The 19,052-nt window shown below is 41.6% G+C and overlaps 1 protein-coding gene across 1 annotated transcript in view; it reads left to right on the top strand.

Moving 5' to 3' along the window:
• The window catches only part of LOC121580939 (cadherin-10-like), a 32,519-nt gene extending 18,466 nt beyond the window's left edge, over nt 1-14,053 (top strand). The window contains exons 3-12 of the mRNA XM_041896154.2: nt 3,383-3,677; nt 3,908-4,027; nt 4,919-5,092; nt 6,282-6,469; nt 8,064-8,320; nt 9,045-9,181; nt 9,368-9,489; nt 10,166-10,283; nt 10,594-10,845; nt 12,322-14,053. Of these exons, the coding sequence (XP_041752088.2) occupies nt 3,383-3,677; nt 3,908-4,027; nt 4,919-5,092; nt 6,282-6,469; nt 8,064-8,320; nt 9,045-9,181; nt 9,368-9,489; nt 10,166-10,283; nt 10,594-10,845; nt 12,322-12,821 (2,163 nt within the window). The 3' untranslated portion in view covers nt 12,822-14,053. The remainder of the gene's footprint in view (nt 1-3,382; nt 3,678-3,907; nt 4,028-4,918; nt 5,093-6,281; nt 6,470-8,063; nt 8,321-9,044; nt 9,182-9,367; nt 9,490-10,165; nt 10,284-10,593; nt 10,846-12,321) is intronic.
• The last annotated feature ends 4,999 nt before the right edge of the window (nt 14,054-19,052 follow it).

The raw sequence follows: 19,052 nt of genomic DNA on the forward strand, positions 1-19,052 counted from the left end.
AAGTGCATATAAGTGTGATGTAGTAAAGATGGGACACACACTGAGCATGATAGAGGATAAAAAAACATTCTATGCCCATTGCTCAGAGTTGCATAATGTCTATTTAGAGGCATGGGAATAAGAGATGAGATGAGACAGAAACATGTGCTCAGAGGGGAATTGCAGGTATTATGTGTTACATGTTGGATTTAGGTGATTTTCTAAGACATCTGTGGGAGGCTTCAATCATTCATCCTTTGTTATGTCAAGGCTTCATACCATCTTGGCTTTTTCATTTTCAAAGACTCTCTCCTTTCTTTCCCTCAATCATTGTCAACTCCCGTTTCATTCAAGTGTGCATGTTCTGAGACGGCCTTGTACTTTGACAATTACCTGGCTTGCTGTGTGTTTTCAATGACAGTGATAAGAGGGCATTTAGAGGGCACGGGGATGTTCACTGATTCATTCAGTGAATCTCTGTTTGGACTGGTGTAGTAGTAGGCTACTGTATAATCTCTAGCAGTGTAGATAGACAAAAGGTAGATCATACAGTGGGGAAAAAAAGTATTTAGTCAGCCACCAATTGTGCAAGTTCTCCCACTTAAAAAGATGAGCGAGGCCTGTAATTTTCATCATAGGTACACGTCAACTATGACAGACAAATTGAGATTTTTTTTCCAGAAAATCACATTGTAGGATTTTTAATGAATTTATTTGCAAATTATGGTGGAAAATAAGTATTTGGTCACCTACAAACAAGAAAGATTTCTGGCTCTCACAGACCTGTAACTTCTCCTAATCTCAATTTGTTATCTTTATAAAAGACACCTGGGAGCCAGAAATCTTTCTGATTGAGAGGGGGTCAAATACTTATTTCCCTCATTAAAATGCAAAATAATTTACAAAAAATTTTACATGCGTTTTTCTGGATTTTGTTGTTGTTATTCTGTCTCTCACTGTTCAAATAAACCTACCACTAAAATTATAGACTGATCATTTCTTTGTCAGTGGGCAAACGTACAAAATCAGCAGGGGATCAAATACTTTTTTCCCTCACTGTAACCTTTACAAGCCAATTATGGCGGTACAGAGAAACCGGAGCGTTACTTTTTAGATTTTTTGTCCTAATACAAATCAAGGTATTGTCAGCAAAGCAAGACCATATTATAGAAAGACAGAATGAGTCACTCACCATCAGAACCCGTCACCTGCCGTACCTGTCACTCACACTCCTCCTCACAACCCATCAACTGTCACACCATCTAATGCAAACTGTAAATCTGTTGGTGTTTTGCTAGCTGACCTCCAGAGTTGGGGTCAAGTCCATTTTTATTTTAAATTAGATAGGGAATTTCCCCATTGCGTGCTAGTCCAATCCCTAAATGGACTGGAGTGTATATATATATATATGGAATAAACCCCAGGTCTGTTGAACGCAGTTATTGTATAGTAGATACAGATGTAGGATCTTAATTTGAGCCAGTTTGCTACAGCAGGAATATAATCCTGCAGCAACAGGAAATGTTAATTATTATGTGGATTATAATTAATTAAACATTTGGGTAGAGGTTGATACATTTTTCATTAGGCTAAATCAAGTCTCACATTTTAAAGTGGAAATTAGACATTAGAAGCCTTTTAAAACCTTGAATACACTACAAGTTTGCATTTCCTGCCGTGCAGGAAAATTCTCAGCAACAAAAGTGATCAAATTAAGATCCTACAGGGGCTTGCGAAAGTATTCACCCCCCTTGGCATTTTTCCTATTTTGTTGCCTTACAACCTGGAATTAAAATTGATTTTTATCATTTGATTTACACAACACACTTTGAAGATGCAAAATATTTTTTGGGGTGAAACAAACAAGAAATAAGACAAAAAAAAACATAACTATTCACCCCCCCCCCTAAAGTCAATACTTTGTAGAGGCATCTTTTGCAGCAATTACAGCTGCAAGTCTCTTGGGGTATGTCTCTATAAGCTTGGCAGATCTAGCCACTGGGATTTTTGCCCATTCTTCAAGGCAAAACTGCTCCAGCTCCTAAAAGTTGGATGGGTTCCGCTGGTGTACAGCAATCTTTAAGTCATACCACAGATTCTCAATTGGATTGAGGTCTGGGCTTTGACTAGGCCATTCCAAGTCATTTAAATGTTTCCCCTTAAACCACTCGAGTGTCGCTTTAGCAGTATGCTTAGGGTCATCGTCCTGCCGGAAGGTGAACCTCCGTCCCAGTCTCAAATCTCTGGAACACTGAAACAGGTTTCCCTCAAGAATTTCCCTGTATTTAGCGCCATCCATCATTCCTTCAATTTTGACCAGTTGTCCAGTCCCTGCCGATGAAAAACATCCCCACAGCATGATGCTGCCACCACCATGCTTCACTGTGGGGATGGTGTTCTCGGGGTGATGAGAGGTGTTGGGTTTACGCCAGACATAAAGTTTTCCTTGATGGCCAAAAAGCTAAATTTTAGTCTCATCTGACCAGAGTACCTTCTTCCATATGTTTGGGGAGTCTCCCACATGCCTTTTGGCGAACACCAAACGTGTTTGCTTATTTTTTTCTTTAAGCAATGGCTTTTTTCTGGCCACTCTTCCGTGAAGCACAGCTCTGTGGAGTGTACGGCTTAAAGTGGTCCTATGGACAGATACTCCAATCTCTGCTGTGGAGCTTTGCAGCTCCTTCAGGGTTATCTTTGGTCTCTTTGTTGCCTCTCTGATTAATGTCCTCCTTGCCTGGTCCGTGAGTTTTGGTGGGCGGCCCTCTCTTGGCAGGTTTGTTGTGGTGCCATATTCTTTCCATTTGGATTTAATGGTGCTCTGTGGGATGTTCAAAGTTTCTGATATTTTTTATAACCCAACCCTGATCTGTACTTCTCCACAACTTTGTCCCTGACCTGTTTGGAGAGCTCCTTGGTCTTCATAGTGCCGCTTGCTTGGTGGTGCCCCTTGCTTAGTGGTGTTGCAGACTCTGGGGCCTTTCAGAACAGGTGTATATATACTGAGATCATGTGACAGATCATGTGACACTTAGATTGCACACAGGTGGACTTAATTTAACTAATTATGTGACTTCTGAAGGTAATTGGTTGCACCAGATCTTATTTAGGGGCTTCATAGGAAAGGGGGTGGATACATATGCACCCACCACTTTTCCGTTATTTCTTTCTTTCATTTCACCAATTTGGACTATTTTGTGTGTGTCCATTACATGAAATCCAAATAAAAATCCATTTAAATTACAGGGTGTAATGCAACAAAATAGGAAATACGCCAAGGGGGATGAATACTTTTGCAAGGCACTGTACATCTGTAGTTTACATCTGGTATTTGCCTTGCTGACTTCAGGCCCCATTTCTCCAAGGAGACAAATATTTTGACTATGCTTTTGATTTTCTACGGCAGCTCCAATCCGACATGGACAAGGGGGATGGAACCCTGAAGTACATTCTAACCGGGGACGGGGCTGGAGACATATTTACCATTGATGAAAACAATGGTGACCTCCATGCCAATAAGAGACTGGACAGAGAGGAGAAGGCCTTCTATTCCCTCCGAGCCACAGTAGTCAACAAGAACACAGGCCTGAAACTGGAGCCAGAGACAGAGTTCATCGTTAAACTTCACGATATCAATGACAATGAGCCTAAATTCGGCAAGGAACTTTACACTGCCAGTGTACCTGAGAGGTCCAATAAAGGTATGTGCTCTTTCACTTTAATTTGACTTTTGACATGTCAAGGTCATGACCTTTCAATTTACGTTTTAACCTTTGATGATTAAAGATCAGTAAGATTTCAAGGTCAGTGGTGCCTTAAAGTGTCAAATATTTTGTTTGCTTTGTTTTTTAACCATGAATGGATTTGACAGTTGATGTGAGTTCATATTCATCCTCAGCTATTAACAAATCCTTTTATCTTCCATTCTCAGGTACTTCAGTCACCCAGGTAACAGCCACGGATGCAGATGACAGCATGTACGGGAACAGCGCTAAACTGCGATACAGCATCAGCCAGGGGCATCCATACTTCTCAGTGGACCCAAGCACAGGTCTGTCTGTCCATCTGTTTTTGTGTTTGTTTGAACCACCAGCAATACTCTTTTATTCCTCAAAGCAATTATTACTACAATGAAGAGAGAGAGGAGACGGTAATGTCATGTTCAGAGTCAGACTGCCAGAGCCATTGCTATTCTCTCAGTCCCCTGTGCATTTTCCAAAGTACACTGAAACATTTCTAATGTGCACTCTGGGACATCCCATTGCTGGTTCTGTGTTTAAACAAATGGAAACAATAAAAAGCCTCCAACTGGCAGATTATTGTGTGGCTTAACAACGATATGGTTTATCCCTGATGTGACATGGAAGATGATGTCCCAGTCACACCAGAGAACATGAAATCCTAAGAGCTTTGGAAAAAATAGATGTTTCTGAGGGTTTATCTGAAAACAGTCATATTTTAGATGATAGAACCCATTCACAGAAGCAAAACAAGCAAGGCCAGATGGTATTGTGTGCTATATTATGGAAGGTCAGTCATTTTTTACTGTTCCATAAAAATAATTAGGTTACATACCAGTATTAAATGTTTCTCGTTAAATCCAAGCATGTGGTCTTAGCAATGTGAAACTGTTTTTATTTTCTGATGTGGTGACCATTTCTTTGCAAGAGGTGCTTCTTTCTTAGAACAGTTATTAGTTACATTATTCCCATTGGTAGTTGTAACTATAGTAGTTGCTGATACAGTATTTAAATAAAGGACACGTACATAAATTAGGTCACTCTAACTATACCCACATCACTTAAATCTGTTTGACATGGTGGCACCATGAGCAATCCCTACAGGTACAGAGAAGGAGAAATGTGCTTAGCTAACTCATTAACAATACATCTCATTATATTATATGACACATTAATATTGTATTCCTCTGGTTTGTCCTCAGGCATCATCAGGACAGCCCTGGGGCCTGGAGAGATGGACCGGGAGAAGCGGGAGCACTACCAGGTGGTGATTGAGGCCAAGGACATGGCGGGCCAGAGGGGAGGCTTAACCGGGACCACCACGGTCAATATCACCCTGACCGACGTCAACGACAACCCCCCACGCTTCTCCCAGAGTGAGTAGAAGGCTAAGAATGAGGTTCAATGACTGGTATTATACTGGTAGTTGAAGTATTCATAGTAGTCCTAGTATAAGTGCTAGTGTCAGTGTACTGTGTGTGTGAGTGTGTCCATCTTATATAGGGTTAGCTGTGATTAAACTGCAATGCCGGGTCCCACAAAGTGAATCAGCTTGATAATCCTGATTAGATGAGCAGCGTAATACTGAGTGTCTCTCTCACACGCTCTCAGACGCTGTCACGTTCTCACGCTCTCACACACAAATGAGAAACATCCCGGAATCTGTTTGACTTTGACAGATTGCTTTAGTCATTACTATTCTGTTGAAGTCCAGTGGTTGGATGGTGGAAACTAAAGGGGGAAAAAAACTTCTGATCCACTCCACAAACACAGTGTGACATATGCCTTCTCACATCTCTCTCGCCACCTTGTCAGTTGATGACACCTTACAGCAGGAGGCTTACACCACCAGTCAGCACCATGCTAGGTGGAAACAGACACTGTTTAATTGGTCACCATGAGCACAAGGTTAATCCACCACTAGCACTGCTGCAGGGCAATGATACAGGCTCACAGGCTCCCTAACAATCTGAATTGTTAAATGTGTTAGCATCAGAAACATGGAAGTGTTGAGGAGAAGCTGGCACAGAAAAACACTCACTCACCGTGCCAGAGGAAGACAAACAACCTCTTCTATTTGTGACAAGCTTATGCAATTCTGTCTCATGTTTCCAGGCAGGTTCCCTCGACTAACCGGTGCCCCCGCACATTAACTCGGTACCGGTACCCACTGTATATAGCCTCGCTATTGTTATTTTTACTGCTGCTCTTTAATTATTTGTTACTTTTATTTCGTATTTTTTATATTGTATTTTTTTGTGTGATTTCTTTTGTTATTCTTTCTAAAAACTGCATTGTTGGTTAAGGGCTTGTAAGTAAGCATTTCACTGTAAGGTCTACACCTGTTGTATTCAGCGCATGTGACAAATACATTGATTTGATTTTGTCCTGGCTCCGTTTCTTTAAAACACTTTCCTTATACTTTCCAACATAATTAGTAACACAAATGGTGAAATGGGAGTGAATGCTACAAATAGAAATAGTCTAATATGAAGTATCTCAAAGTTCATTTGATAGAACATCCATTGATTTAAATACAGTATGTGTGTCTGTTTGTGATTCCAGGTATATATCAGCTCAGCGTTCCAGAGTCTATAATTACTGGAACCCCAGTTGGGAGAATCACAGCAGTGGATAAAGACCTTGGGAAGAATGCAGAGATGTACTACAACATTGTCAGCGGGGACGGCTTGGACATGTTCAACATCATCACGGACAAAGACTCACAGGAAGGCATCATTACTGTTCTAAAGGTAACATCCATTATTCCTGTGAATGACAAAGATAGTCAGCCAAAACTATAGGGCATATACAGTGCATTCGGAAAGTATTCAGACCCCTTGACTTTTTCCACATTTTGTTACATTACAACCTTATTCTGAAATGGATAAAATAGTTTTTTCCCCTCATCAATCTGCACACAATACCCCATTATGACAAAGCAAAAATAGGTTTTTAGAAATTTTTGCAAATGTATAAAATAAAAACAAACGTCAAAATACATTTACATAAATGTTCAGACCCTTTGTCAGCGATTACAGCCTCGAGTCTTCTTGGGTATGACGCTACAAGCTTGGCAAACCTGTATTTGGGGAGTTTCTCCATTCTTCTCAACAGATCCTCTCACGCTCTGTCAGGTTAGATGGGGAGCGTCGCTGCACAGCTATCTTCAGGTCTATCCAGAGATGTTTGATCGTGTTCAAGTCTGGGCTCTGGCTGGGCCACTCAAAGACATTCAGAGACTTGTCCCGAAGCCACTCCTGCATTGTCTTGGCTGTGTGCTTAGGGTCGTTGTCCTGTTGGAAGGTGAACCTTCGCCCCAGTCTGAGGTCCCGAGTGCTCTGAAGCAAGTTTTCATCAAGGATCTCTCTGTACTTTGCTCCGTTCATCTTTCCCTCAATCCTGACTAGTCTCCCAGTCCCTACCGCTGAAAAACATCCCCACAGCATGATGCTGCCACCACCATGCTTCACCGTAGGGATGGTGCCATGATTCCTCCAGATGTGACGCTTGGCATTCAGGCCAAAGAGTTCAATCTTGGTTTCATCAGACCAGAGCATCTTGTTTCTTATGGTCTGAGATTCTTTAGGTGCCTTTTGTCAAACCCCAAGCGGGCTGTCATGTGCCTTTTACTGAGGGGTGGCTTCCGTCTGGCCACTCTACAATAAAGGCCTGATTGGTGGAGTGCTGCAGAGATGGTTGTCCTTCTGGAAGGTTCTCCCATCTCCACAGAGGAACTCTGGAACTCTTTCAGAGTGACCATCGGGTTCTTGGTCACCTCCCTGACCAAGGCCCTTCTTCCCCGATTGCTCAGTTTGGCCGGGCAGCCAGCATTAGGAAGGGTCTTGGTGGTTCCAAACTTCTTCCATTTAAGAATGATGGAGGCCACTGTGTTCTTGGGGACCTTCAATGCTGCAGAAATGTTTTGGTACCCTTCCCCAGATCTGTGCCTCGACACAATCCTGTCTTGGGAATTGTTACTGAAAACGTATGTAAATTAGGTATTTCTGTTTTTTATATTTAATAAATTAGCAAAAAAATCTAAAAGCCTGTTTTCACTTTGTCATTATGGGGTACTGTGTGTAGATTGATGCGAAAAAATTACAATTTAATTCATTTTAGAATATGGCTGTAATTTAACAAAATGTGGAAAATGTGAAGGGGTCTGAATACATAATAAGGCACTGTATACCCTATTATCAGCTCCTGATAGACCTGAGGTCATTAGACCATCAGAAACAATATTATCTTCCATTGTATGAAGGCAATACTTCAAAATACATTTGTACTGCATCAGTACAGAACATGAGCCATCTACTATGTTCTATTGTGTCCCTGTCCCTGCAGCCGTTGGACTATGAAAAGACCCGATCCTACACACTGGAGATCCAGGTACAGAACACTCAGACCTTGGACACTCGCTTCCTTGGGTACCTACCCACCAAGGACATGGCCACAGTCAGGATCGGTATAGAGGATGTGGATGAACCTCCTCTGTTTGAGAGAGCCAGCTACGTGATCGAGGTGAAGGAGGACGCAGCCATGGGTACTGCGGTAGGGTCTGTCAGGGCTATGGACCCGGATGGATACAACAGTCCAGTCAGGTTAGTTATAGCACTGCTTTGCTTTCCCTCCAGCCCACCCACTCAGTTCTCCTGTTCCTATCACCCACACCAAGGTTATGGGGAGATTGGTTATAATAATAATTTGTATGAGGGGTCATTTTGTTAGTGTTAAAGGTTGTGTTACAGTATTTTTTTAAATGTAGAATGATTAGAGTTGAATCGGCCATCTCATTAAATTTGGAGTCGAGAATACGTTGTGTCCATAGAAAGACTAAGGTGTGAAGGACAAGGTGTGTGTTTTGCTCATCTCCACACACACGCACAAACTTTTTAGTGAGTTCTTATCAATGTCCAAAGTCCCTTAATTACCACTCCTCATGGAAATACACTGAAAGGGCATTCCAGGATACATTTAATTAGATCATTGCGTAATCCGCTGGATGATCAAACTGATAGGGCTGGTCTGTTCTGTTCTGTGCCTCTGTTCAGGGTTGTTTTCCCTCCAGGCCAGTCAGGGTAAAGAAGAGAGGAATGAAAATAGAGTGATATAAGTCCCATTGTCTGTTTAGGGCAGATCCTCAGAGTGTGCAGTATTCAGATTAATCTCGTGAATACACAGAGAGGGCAGGAAAGCTATGAATGGATTTAAAAAGTATGAGACTAATTCCGTGCAAAAGGGTTGTCAAGTACAGCAATAGAGGTTGTAGGGGAATGGAAGAAAATAGTCCATGCTTTTATTCGATCTTATATCAATATTTTACAGGTACTCCATTGATCGTCGTACTGATCTAGACAGGCTTTTCAACGTGCATTCTGGGAATGGGTCCATATTTATCATAAGACCTCTTGACCGAGAAGAAGCTGCCTGGCACAACATTTCTGTTATCGCAACAGAGTTCAGTAAGTCTTTCTCAGGCAACTTTATCATGCACATGAATTCACAATACAAACAATTCTACCAAGGCTATGGAGTTCAATGATTATATTCTGTCCTTTGTTAAAACATCAAAAAACTAAAATTACACATAATTATTTATTACAGTTATTATACATAATTGTTGTGATGTGTATGTTTTCTACACACAGACAAACCTCTGCAGACCAGTCGGGTGCCTGTTTATATCCGTCTTCTAGATGTCAACGACAACGCACCCACGTTCGCCTCTTTCTACGAGACATTTGTTTGTGAAAAGACCAAGGCTGGACAGGTACAGAACACGGATCCTCCACTTACGTCCAATGATAGATAGTGATTGCCATGAATTCATTATTCTCGCTGCTATAATTACGTCCATATTCTAGTAACATCTAGAGGTGCTACAATAGGTTACAATATATGCCCAGGAATACCACATGTATGCAAATGGTGATAAAGCATTATGATGAGTACTGCAGTCCTCTGGGGTCTACTTGGGTGGCGGCTGATGAGATAATCTATCATGGCAGCACAAGGCAGGTGACAGTAGCTGTCACACATCAAAGGCATGTTTAAATAGGTGCCCACCCTACGTCTGCTCCTCTACTCCCTCGCCTTTCATCCCTCCGTCATCCCTCTGTCATTATTCATAATCATAATTTCACTGAGGTGTTTGTGTTTGCTGCGCTCCTGTTTACCACGCAAGGTCCCTTGAGAGGACTCAATAAAATCATCCACAATAGATCTTCCACAATGGTTATTTATTTATGCCATCGATTAAATAAACAAATCAATCTGTTTGGTCTATATAGATGGTCTATATCCTAGAAGTTTAGCCTCCAATTTGTCCTCCAATGTCACAAGCCTGGGGAACCAAAGAGCACCTTACCATATGAATTGTTATTACTAATCAGAGAACACAGATTATTATTTGTTTTCATCAATTTGTTTGTTTATCCCGTTAACAGAAGATCCAGACGGTGAGTGCTGTGGATGTGGATGACCCGGTGGGTGGACACAAGTTCTTTTTCAGTCTGGCTATGGAGGGGGCTTACAGAGGCAACTTCACAGTCAAAGACAATGGAGGTGAGTACTGTACTGTAGGATATTTTGGGGTCTCTATCACACCAGTAATCGCCTGATATTATAGTGAATTAGTTATAATACCTAGTCGCATACATGTTTACGGCACCTTATGGTTAATCTAATGAACCAGGCTGGAAGACAGTAAAGCATGTGATGAACAAAGGAACATACTTTCAGTTCTTCAGTCTGTGTTTAAACAATCACCCATGCTGACTACATATAATAGCCATAACATACTGTATATATTATAATGTGGCTGTTACATCAGTCTTTAACATGTACGTTAAATGTATGTTTTTTCCCTCTCTAGATAACACAGCTGGGGTCCTAACCCGGCGCTCCAGCTACAGCCAACTGCACAAGAGCGTCTACCTGGTTCCTGTGGTGATCACGGACGGGGACTTCCCCATTCAGAGCAGCACGGAGACGCTGACGGTGCGCGTGTGCACCTGCGACCGCGAGGGCAACATGGAGCTGTGCAACGCCGAGGCCCAGACCAGCTCAGCTGGACTCAGCACCGGGGCCCTGGTGGCTATCCTGCTGTGTGTCATCATCCTCCTCAGTGAGTATAGCTGTCTGTGTGTCTGTCCGTCCATCAGTCTCTGACCCATCTCCATCTCCAATTTAGTCATTCATATTATTGTGTGGAAACTGTATGGAAAATATGTATTTAATAAGAAATTCCACAGGTTATAGTGTAGTTCAATTTGCCCCTTCTGTATATTACCTGAAGGCACACAACACACACACACACACACACACACACAGGCGCATCTAAGAAAAGCCCTACATTTCCCAGTAGATAGCCTATTTCACTCTTGGCTGTCTACAGTAAAAGTGTTTATATAGAGAGGATCAAAACAAGTCTGAGGGGATTGAGATTGTGGACAAGATAGTAATTCAACAGGACTGGCAGTAAAATTAACCTCATACACCAGGAGTTACTTTAATAAAATATGTCATGCAATTACCCCAATATATATTACGTCAGCACCGTTAACTACATATAATGGGAATACATTTATTAAAAGGTGCAATATGCAGAAATCCCTCCAACATTTCCTAGTTTCTAAAATACTAATAGTTCGCCTAATTTCAGTTTATGTGCCAAAATAAGCAAATTATAGTGTAGAGAATCATTGTACCATCTAAACCGCTCTGAAATATATTTACAATAAACAAAAATATTGTATTTTCAGCTGTTTGAAGCTGGTGTACAAAACCAAAAGTAAAAGAATGGGAAGCATAGAAATAGCTGTCACGTACGTTAAGGAACGGGATGGACCAAGGTGCAGCGTGAACGGCGAACATGTTTATTAACTAATAAACACACGAAACAGTAACCAAAACAACAAACTTAACCGTGACGGTCCAAAGGCTAACACACAAGCCTAAACATGAACATAACAAAATCCCACAATGCAGGCAGGAAAACTGGCTGCCTAAGTATGATCCCCAATCAGAGACAACGAGCGACAGCTGCCTCTGATTGGGAACCACACCCGGCCAAACATAGAAATACAAAACCTAGAATATATTCACACCCTGACCAAACTAGCTAGAGTTCTATAGGCCAGGGCGTGACAATAGCACACATAGAACAGATCTACCACTTCTTAGACTTACATTCAATGAGTGACAGATCTATAACACCCATTTCCGTGAATTTGGTCGGGTCGCCCAAAAAGTTACATATTGTAGCTTTAAACGTGGCACCATTCTTGGTTATTTATAACTTAGTAGTTGCAATCTCATTGCGATGTTGGAATTGAAACATTTTTCAGCATCTCTACTGCAGTCGTTTCTAAATTGTTACTGGGCTGTGGATGCATGAAGCAGGTCGTGTTCTAATGCAGTGTTCACTGCAGCATGAGCAGCGAGATAATATGAAATCAACCAGCCCTGAACAGCAAACCTCTCTCTAGCGCTGACTCTCTCTCTCCGACTCTCTCTATCCCCATCTCTCTCTCTCCCTCTCTCTCTGTGTCCATCTGTCTCGCTCTCCCTGTCTGTCTCTCTCGCCCTGTTTGTCTCTCAGTGATCATAGTGCTGTTTGCTGCTCTAAAGAGACAGAAGAAGAAGGAGCCTCTGATCATCTCTAAAGAGGATGTGCGAGACAACGTGGTCAGCTACAATGACGAGGGGGGTGGAGAGGAGGACACCCAGGCTTTCGACATCGGGGCTCTGCGTAACCCCGAGGCCATCGAGGAGAGCAAGCAGAGGCGGGACATCATCCCTTCGGACACTCTGTACCCCCCTATCAGACGGACAGCCATCCCGTCGCGGGACAACGAAGACGTACGGGACTTCATAAACCAGCGGGTGCAGGATAACGACAGTAACCCCACTGCCCCCCCTTATGACTCTCTGGCCACATATGCCTATGAGGGAACCAGCTCAGTGGCAGAGTCTCTCAGCTCCCTGGGGTCAGCTTCCTCTGAAGGGGACCAGGACTACAACTACCTCAGTGACTGGGGGCCCCGCTTTAGGAAACTGGCTGACATGTATGGGGCTGAGGACAGCGACCGTGAATCCTAACACACCACCTGAACTGTTTCTGGGTGGGAGCTAGGAGGATGACCTATGAACTCTGACTGTAATCTGTCTTCTCAGAAAAGAGGATGTTGCAGCTGTGTTTTTTACAAAGTGCCCTTTTATTCCTTCTAACTCAATAGGCCATAGTTCTTTCTGATGGCCAGACCAGACAGAAACTATGCAGCTGTGTGGATTTAAAAAAACAGTTTTACTGCAAAGCTGACCATTGAAGAGATGGTGAACTTCAGTCTCTGAGTTGAAGTTAAGATCTGAAGTTCAATGTCAAAACAAACTATAAATAGATACATTTATTTCTGTTTACGTCTGTGTTTCTATGCTGCATTGGAAGGACACACTGATTACACATTTCTCTGAATACTTCCGTGTATTCTTAAGTGATATCTCCTGTAGTTCCTCTGTACTGTTACTGAAGTGCAGTATGTTGTACTTGGTATATCTGAGTGTTTTAGTGAAATGGAACTTTGCTTTTCCAGGAACAAGGAACTGGAATTGAACATCTCTTAAGATATTCTTCACACCTTCTTTTGAAATGTCCAAATTCTTCGAAAGGAAGGAAAGCCCAGCACCAAAATAAAACATTGCTTCATGAATGTTTACGGAACTGAAGAATGGGCAGCCACTCTGTACTTATACTCTATTCCTCTATCAAGCTTTCTGTTACACAGACAGTTCACTATCCAAAAGCAACTCTCTGAAGACATGATTTGACACAAGGACTGTATGTATCTATCTCTGTACATGATGACTGAAGAAATGGATGGAAATGAGGAACGATGCTCCAAGATTTACAGTGAATTTCAGCAACATCTGACAACATCAACATAATCCATCATCAGTCATTCAATCATAGTCATACTAGATGTGATTGTTCCAACAATATACACACATATGGCTTACTTACACCAAGTCTGCACAAAAAGCCTTCAAGGTGAATGAACATACCATTCGTATTATCTTACATAATAGTACTTACCAAGGAAAACAATCATTCATAAACACAATATCTGAGTCATGTATTTGGTTAGCTAAAACAACATGTAGATTCAGCATTGGATATGAAGTGCCGTCACAAAGTACTTATTCAACAGCTTTTGAAAGGACGACTAAATACAGTATGTCTCATACGGAGAGTTAAGGGAGTTACAATTGAAGTCGGAAGTTTACATACACTTAGGTTAGAGTCATTAAAACTCGTTTTTCAACCACTCCACAAATTTCTTGTTAACAAACTATCGTTTTGGCAAGTCGGTTAGGACACTTTGTGCACTCTACTTTGTGCATGACACAACTCATTTTCCCAACAATTGTTTACAGACAGATTATTTCACTTATAATTCACTGTATCACAATTCCAGTGGGTCAGAAGTTTACATACACTAAGTTGTCTGTGCCTTTAAACAGCTTGGGACATTCCAGAAAATTATGTCATGGCTTTAGAAGCTTCTGATAGGCTAATTGACATCATTTGAGTCAATTGGAGGTGTACCTATGGATGTATTTCAAGGCCTACCTTCAAAGTCAGTGCCTCTTTGCTTAACATCATGGGAAAATCAAAAGAAATCTGAAGACCTCAGAAAAAATTTTGTAGACCTCCACAAGTCTGGTTCATCCTTGGGAGCAATTTCCGAACGCCTGAAGGTACCACGTTCATCTGTACAAACAATAGTACGCAAGTATAAACACCATGGGACCACGCAGCCGTCATACCGCTCAGGAAGGAGACGCATTCTGTCTCCTGGAGATGAACGTACTTTGGTGCAAAAAGTGCAAATCAATCCCAGAACAACGGCAAAGGACCTTGTGAAGATGCTGGAGGAAACAGGTACAAAAGTATCTATATCCACAGTAAAACGAGTCCTATATCGACATAACCTGAAATGCCGCTCAGCAAGGAAGAAGCCACTGCTCCAAAACCGCCATAAAAAAAGCCAGACTACGGTTTGCAACTGCACATGGGGACAAAGATTGTACTTTTTGGAGAAATGTCTTCTGGTCTGATGAAACAAAAATAGAACTGTTTGGCCATAATGACCATCGTTATGTTTGGAGGAAAAAGGGGGTAGCTTGCAAGCCGAAGAACACCATCCCAACCGTGAAGCACGGGGGTGGCAGCATCATGCTGTGGGGGTGCTTTGCTGCAGGAGGGACTGGTGCACTTCACAAAATAGATGGCATCATGAGGAAGGAAAATTATGTGGATATATTGAAGCAACATCTCAAGACATCAGTCAGGAAGTTAAAGCTTGGTCGTAAATGGGTCTTCCAAATGGACAATGACCCCAAGCATACTTGACTCAGTTACACCAGCTCTGTCAGGAGGAATGGGCCAAAAGTCACCCAACTTATTGTGGGAAGCTTGTGGAAGGCTACCTGAAACGTTTGACCCAAGTTAAACAATTTAAAGGCAATGCTACCAAAAACGAATTGAGTGTATGTAAACTTCTGACCCACTGGGAATGTGATGAAAGAAATAAAAGCTGAAATAAATCATTCTCTCTACTATTATTCTGACATTTCACATTCTTAATATAAAGTGGTGATCCTAACTGATCTAAGACAGGGAATTTTTACTAGGATTAATTGTGAAAAACTGAGTTTAAATGTATTTGGCTAAGGTGTATGTAAACTTCCGACTTCAACTGTATATCTTTAGGTGGGGAGAGATTACTTCATGTTATTATTAGATATGGATCTTAAAAAGCCATTGAAAAGGTCATTTTGGAGCAACAGCGGAGAAGGAGATTGATTGACATGGAAAGGCAGACAGTTTACCTTTCCGTGTTCATAGTATAGCTTATACCTACAGACAAAAAGTGTTTACATTAAGAATTAACTAACACCTTTGAAATGAACCAAAACTATAAAAAGCATCTGACGTAAATATTTCATTTAGCCATAATATGTTGGCTAATTGTTCTCTCTGTGCCAATATTGGATGATGATGCTTTTCACTCTCTGAACTCATCACACTTAGTAGCTAAGCGAACATAAGCAGTCACTCCAAAACAACTTTAACATTAAAGACGTTAAGACGGGATACAAAAGGATCAATTCCAGCTGATCTGTGTTTCAACATTAAATGTTTGGCGGATATTTTTTTTTTTTGGGAGGGGGTACATCATTCTGATTTGACATTAGGACTTTTCTCAGTAAAATTGTTTGACTAAATAATGGTAAATACTGTGGTTGAAACAGTGCTTTGTTGCAGTGATTTTGGAGCGTAGCTGATGTTCATGATGTATTACTTTGCTTTTTATATTGTGATTTAAAAATATATATATATTTATAGGACATGCTGAATTAATATTCTTGAAACACAAGCGTCCAACCAATATCACTGTTTTTGATGTCTTTTGAAGGTGTACAATTGTATGTTGGCACTACAGGCTACAGTACATGTCATACTATGATGTATTAACAATTGTCACATTTTATCATAATAAACTTTTCCAGTAAACCACAAAAGAAATGTTAATCTTATTTCATTAACACCTCTTAGCTGTAAAGTTCCCTGTTTAGGGGTGAGTGGTTCTGGTACCGGTTTCGACCAACATTTTCGCTTATAAATCGATCTGTGGACACCGTAGATCGAAATGGATAGCCCTGGTTCCCACGGACACAGTAGTATATTTGTTGTGCCTGTGTGATGTAGGATGTGAAATCTGCAACCACTTGAAGCTGGGATGTCCCTCCTACCATTTCAATCGCTCTTCCAACTGTCAATCAACTCCTGGCTGACCCCTACATAAAGCACATGCCTGCAATCCTTACATCGTAGCGCAGCAGGGGAGAGTGGTTTCATCACTATAGCACATTCAGAGATTGATGTATAGCCATTAATCTAAAATAATTTAAAACAAAAAACACTTTGTCATAGATGGACAAGATTAATATGATGGGGGGGACAGATGTTTTGATCAAGAGAGACCTTCAGAAAATATGCACATTATCACTAACACTAAACATACAAATATGTATTTTACAGGTATAAGGAAGGTGAAATCTTCTAGTTAGTGGTTTTATAATTTGATTATACTATATTTAGAAAGCGTATGTCATTTTAAGCATTATTCATACAGTTTTGTTTAATAGGAAATGCATAATAAAATGTAATGTTTTAATATTTGTATCATATTTGTACTGTGTACTTGAGCTTGTGTCCTCAAAAGTGACTACATCTCAGGAATTTATAATAAAATTTAACAGAAAGGTGAGATTTTAACCTTTCTTGTAGTATGCAGCATTAGTTATTGTTTAGGGTCCTCTCGTGATAAATAATTACTTTTGTGGATTACATTTTAGATTACATGTAGTTATATTTAAGAGGTAACCCAGCGACAACACTATAGCCTGCAGGAATCAGCCTGATCACTTTCACAATTCTGTTTTATGGCTGGATTCAATCAGTAGAGCCGAAGATCAGCGTTATAGAGTGATTGAAATTTAAAGGCAATGTTTCCGCATTCGCAGAGACTGCATTCACGGTAAACGCTGCATATGTTGGCTCAATCGAGAATTACTGTTACATTTTAACCGCGCTACAACGCAGATGTTCAGCACTATGGATTGAATCCAGCCCTTACTGCACATACAATTAAACAGAATGATAAGCCCAGTGTGGAATGGTGAATACAGCAATCAGGCTGGTTCCACCAGGCTAACAATACTATCTTTCTCAGACTGGCTACATTTCAGTACCGATGGCCTACTCTACTGTAATCTTGCCAAATGACTCACTCTGGCTCTGTCCCAGCATTACCTAGTTAGGACAGTCTGGGATTGAGATCTGGAGATATCTCAGGACTGGAAACCTGATTTAGAGAGAAGGGATTCATTTCTAAATGGATATACAGTGGGTAGAACAAGTATTTGATACACTGCCGATTTTGCAGGTTTTCCTACTTACAAAGCATGTAGAGGTCTGTAATTTTTATCATAGGTACACTTTAACTGTGAAAGACGGAATCTAAAACAAAAATCCAGAAAATCACATTGTATGATTTTTAAGTAATTAATTTGCATTTTATTGCATGACATAAGTATTTGATCACCTACCAACCAGTAAGAATTCCGTCTCTCACAGACCTGTTAGTTTTTCTTTAAGAAGCTCTCCTGTTCTCCACTCATTACCTGTATTAACTGCACCTGTTTGAACTCGTTCCCTGTATAAAAGACACCTGTCCACACACTCAATCAAACAGACTCCAACCTCTCCACAATGGCCAAGACCAGAGAGCTGTGTAAGGACATCAGGGATAAAATTGTAGACCTGCACAAGGCTGGGATGGGCTACAGGACAACAGGCAAGCAGCTTGGTGAGAAGGCAACAACTGTTGGCGCAATTATTAGAAAATGGAAGAAGTTCAAGATGACGGTCAATCACCCTCGGTCTGGGGCTCTATGCAAGATCTCACCTCGTGGGGCATCAATGATCATGAGGAAGGTGAGGGATCAGCCCAGAACTACACGGCAGGACCTGGTCAATGACCTGAAGAGTGGTGGGACCACAGTCTCAAAGAAAACCATTAGTAACACACTACGCCGTCATGGATTAAAATCCTGCAGCGCACGCAAGGTCCCCCTGCTCAAGCCAGCGCATGTCCAGGCCCGTCTGAAGTTTGCCAATGACCATCTGGATGATCCAGAGGAGGAATGGGAGAAGGTCATGTGGTCTGGTGAGACAAAAATATAGCTTTTTGGTCTACACTCCACTCGCCGTGTTTGGAGGAAGAAGAAGGATGAGTACAACCCCAAGAACACCATCCCAAACGTGAAGCATGGAGGTGGAAACATCATTCTTTGGGGATGCTTTTCTGCAAAGGGGACAGGACGACTGCACCGTATTGAGGGGAGGATGGATGGAACCATGTATCACGAGATCTTGGCCAACAACCTCCTTCCCTCAGTAAGAGCATTGAAGATGGGTCGTGGCTGGGTCTTCCAGCATGACAACGACCCGAAACACACAGCCAGGGCAACTAAGGAGTGGCTCCGTAAGAAGCATCTCAAGATCCTGGAGTGGCCTAGCCAGTCTCCAGACCTGAACCCAATAGAACATCTTTGGAGGGAGCTGAAAGTCCGTATTCCCCAGCGACAGCCCCGAAACCTGAAGGATCTGGAGAAGGTCTGTATGGAGGAGTGGGCCAAAAATCCCTGCTGCAGTGTGTGCAAACCTGGTCAAGACCTACAGGAAACGTCTGATCTCTGTAATTG

The sequence above is a fragment of the Coregonus clupeaformis genome, chromosome 14, assembly GCF_020615455.1.
Source record: "Coregonus clupeaformis isolate EN_2021a chromosome 14, ASM2061545v1, whole genome shotgun sequence".
Lineage (NCBI taxonomy): Eukaryota > Metazoa > Chordata > Actinopteri > Salmoniformes > Salmonidae > Coregonus > Coregonus clupeaformis.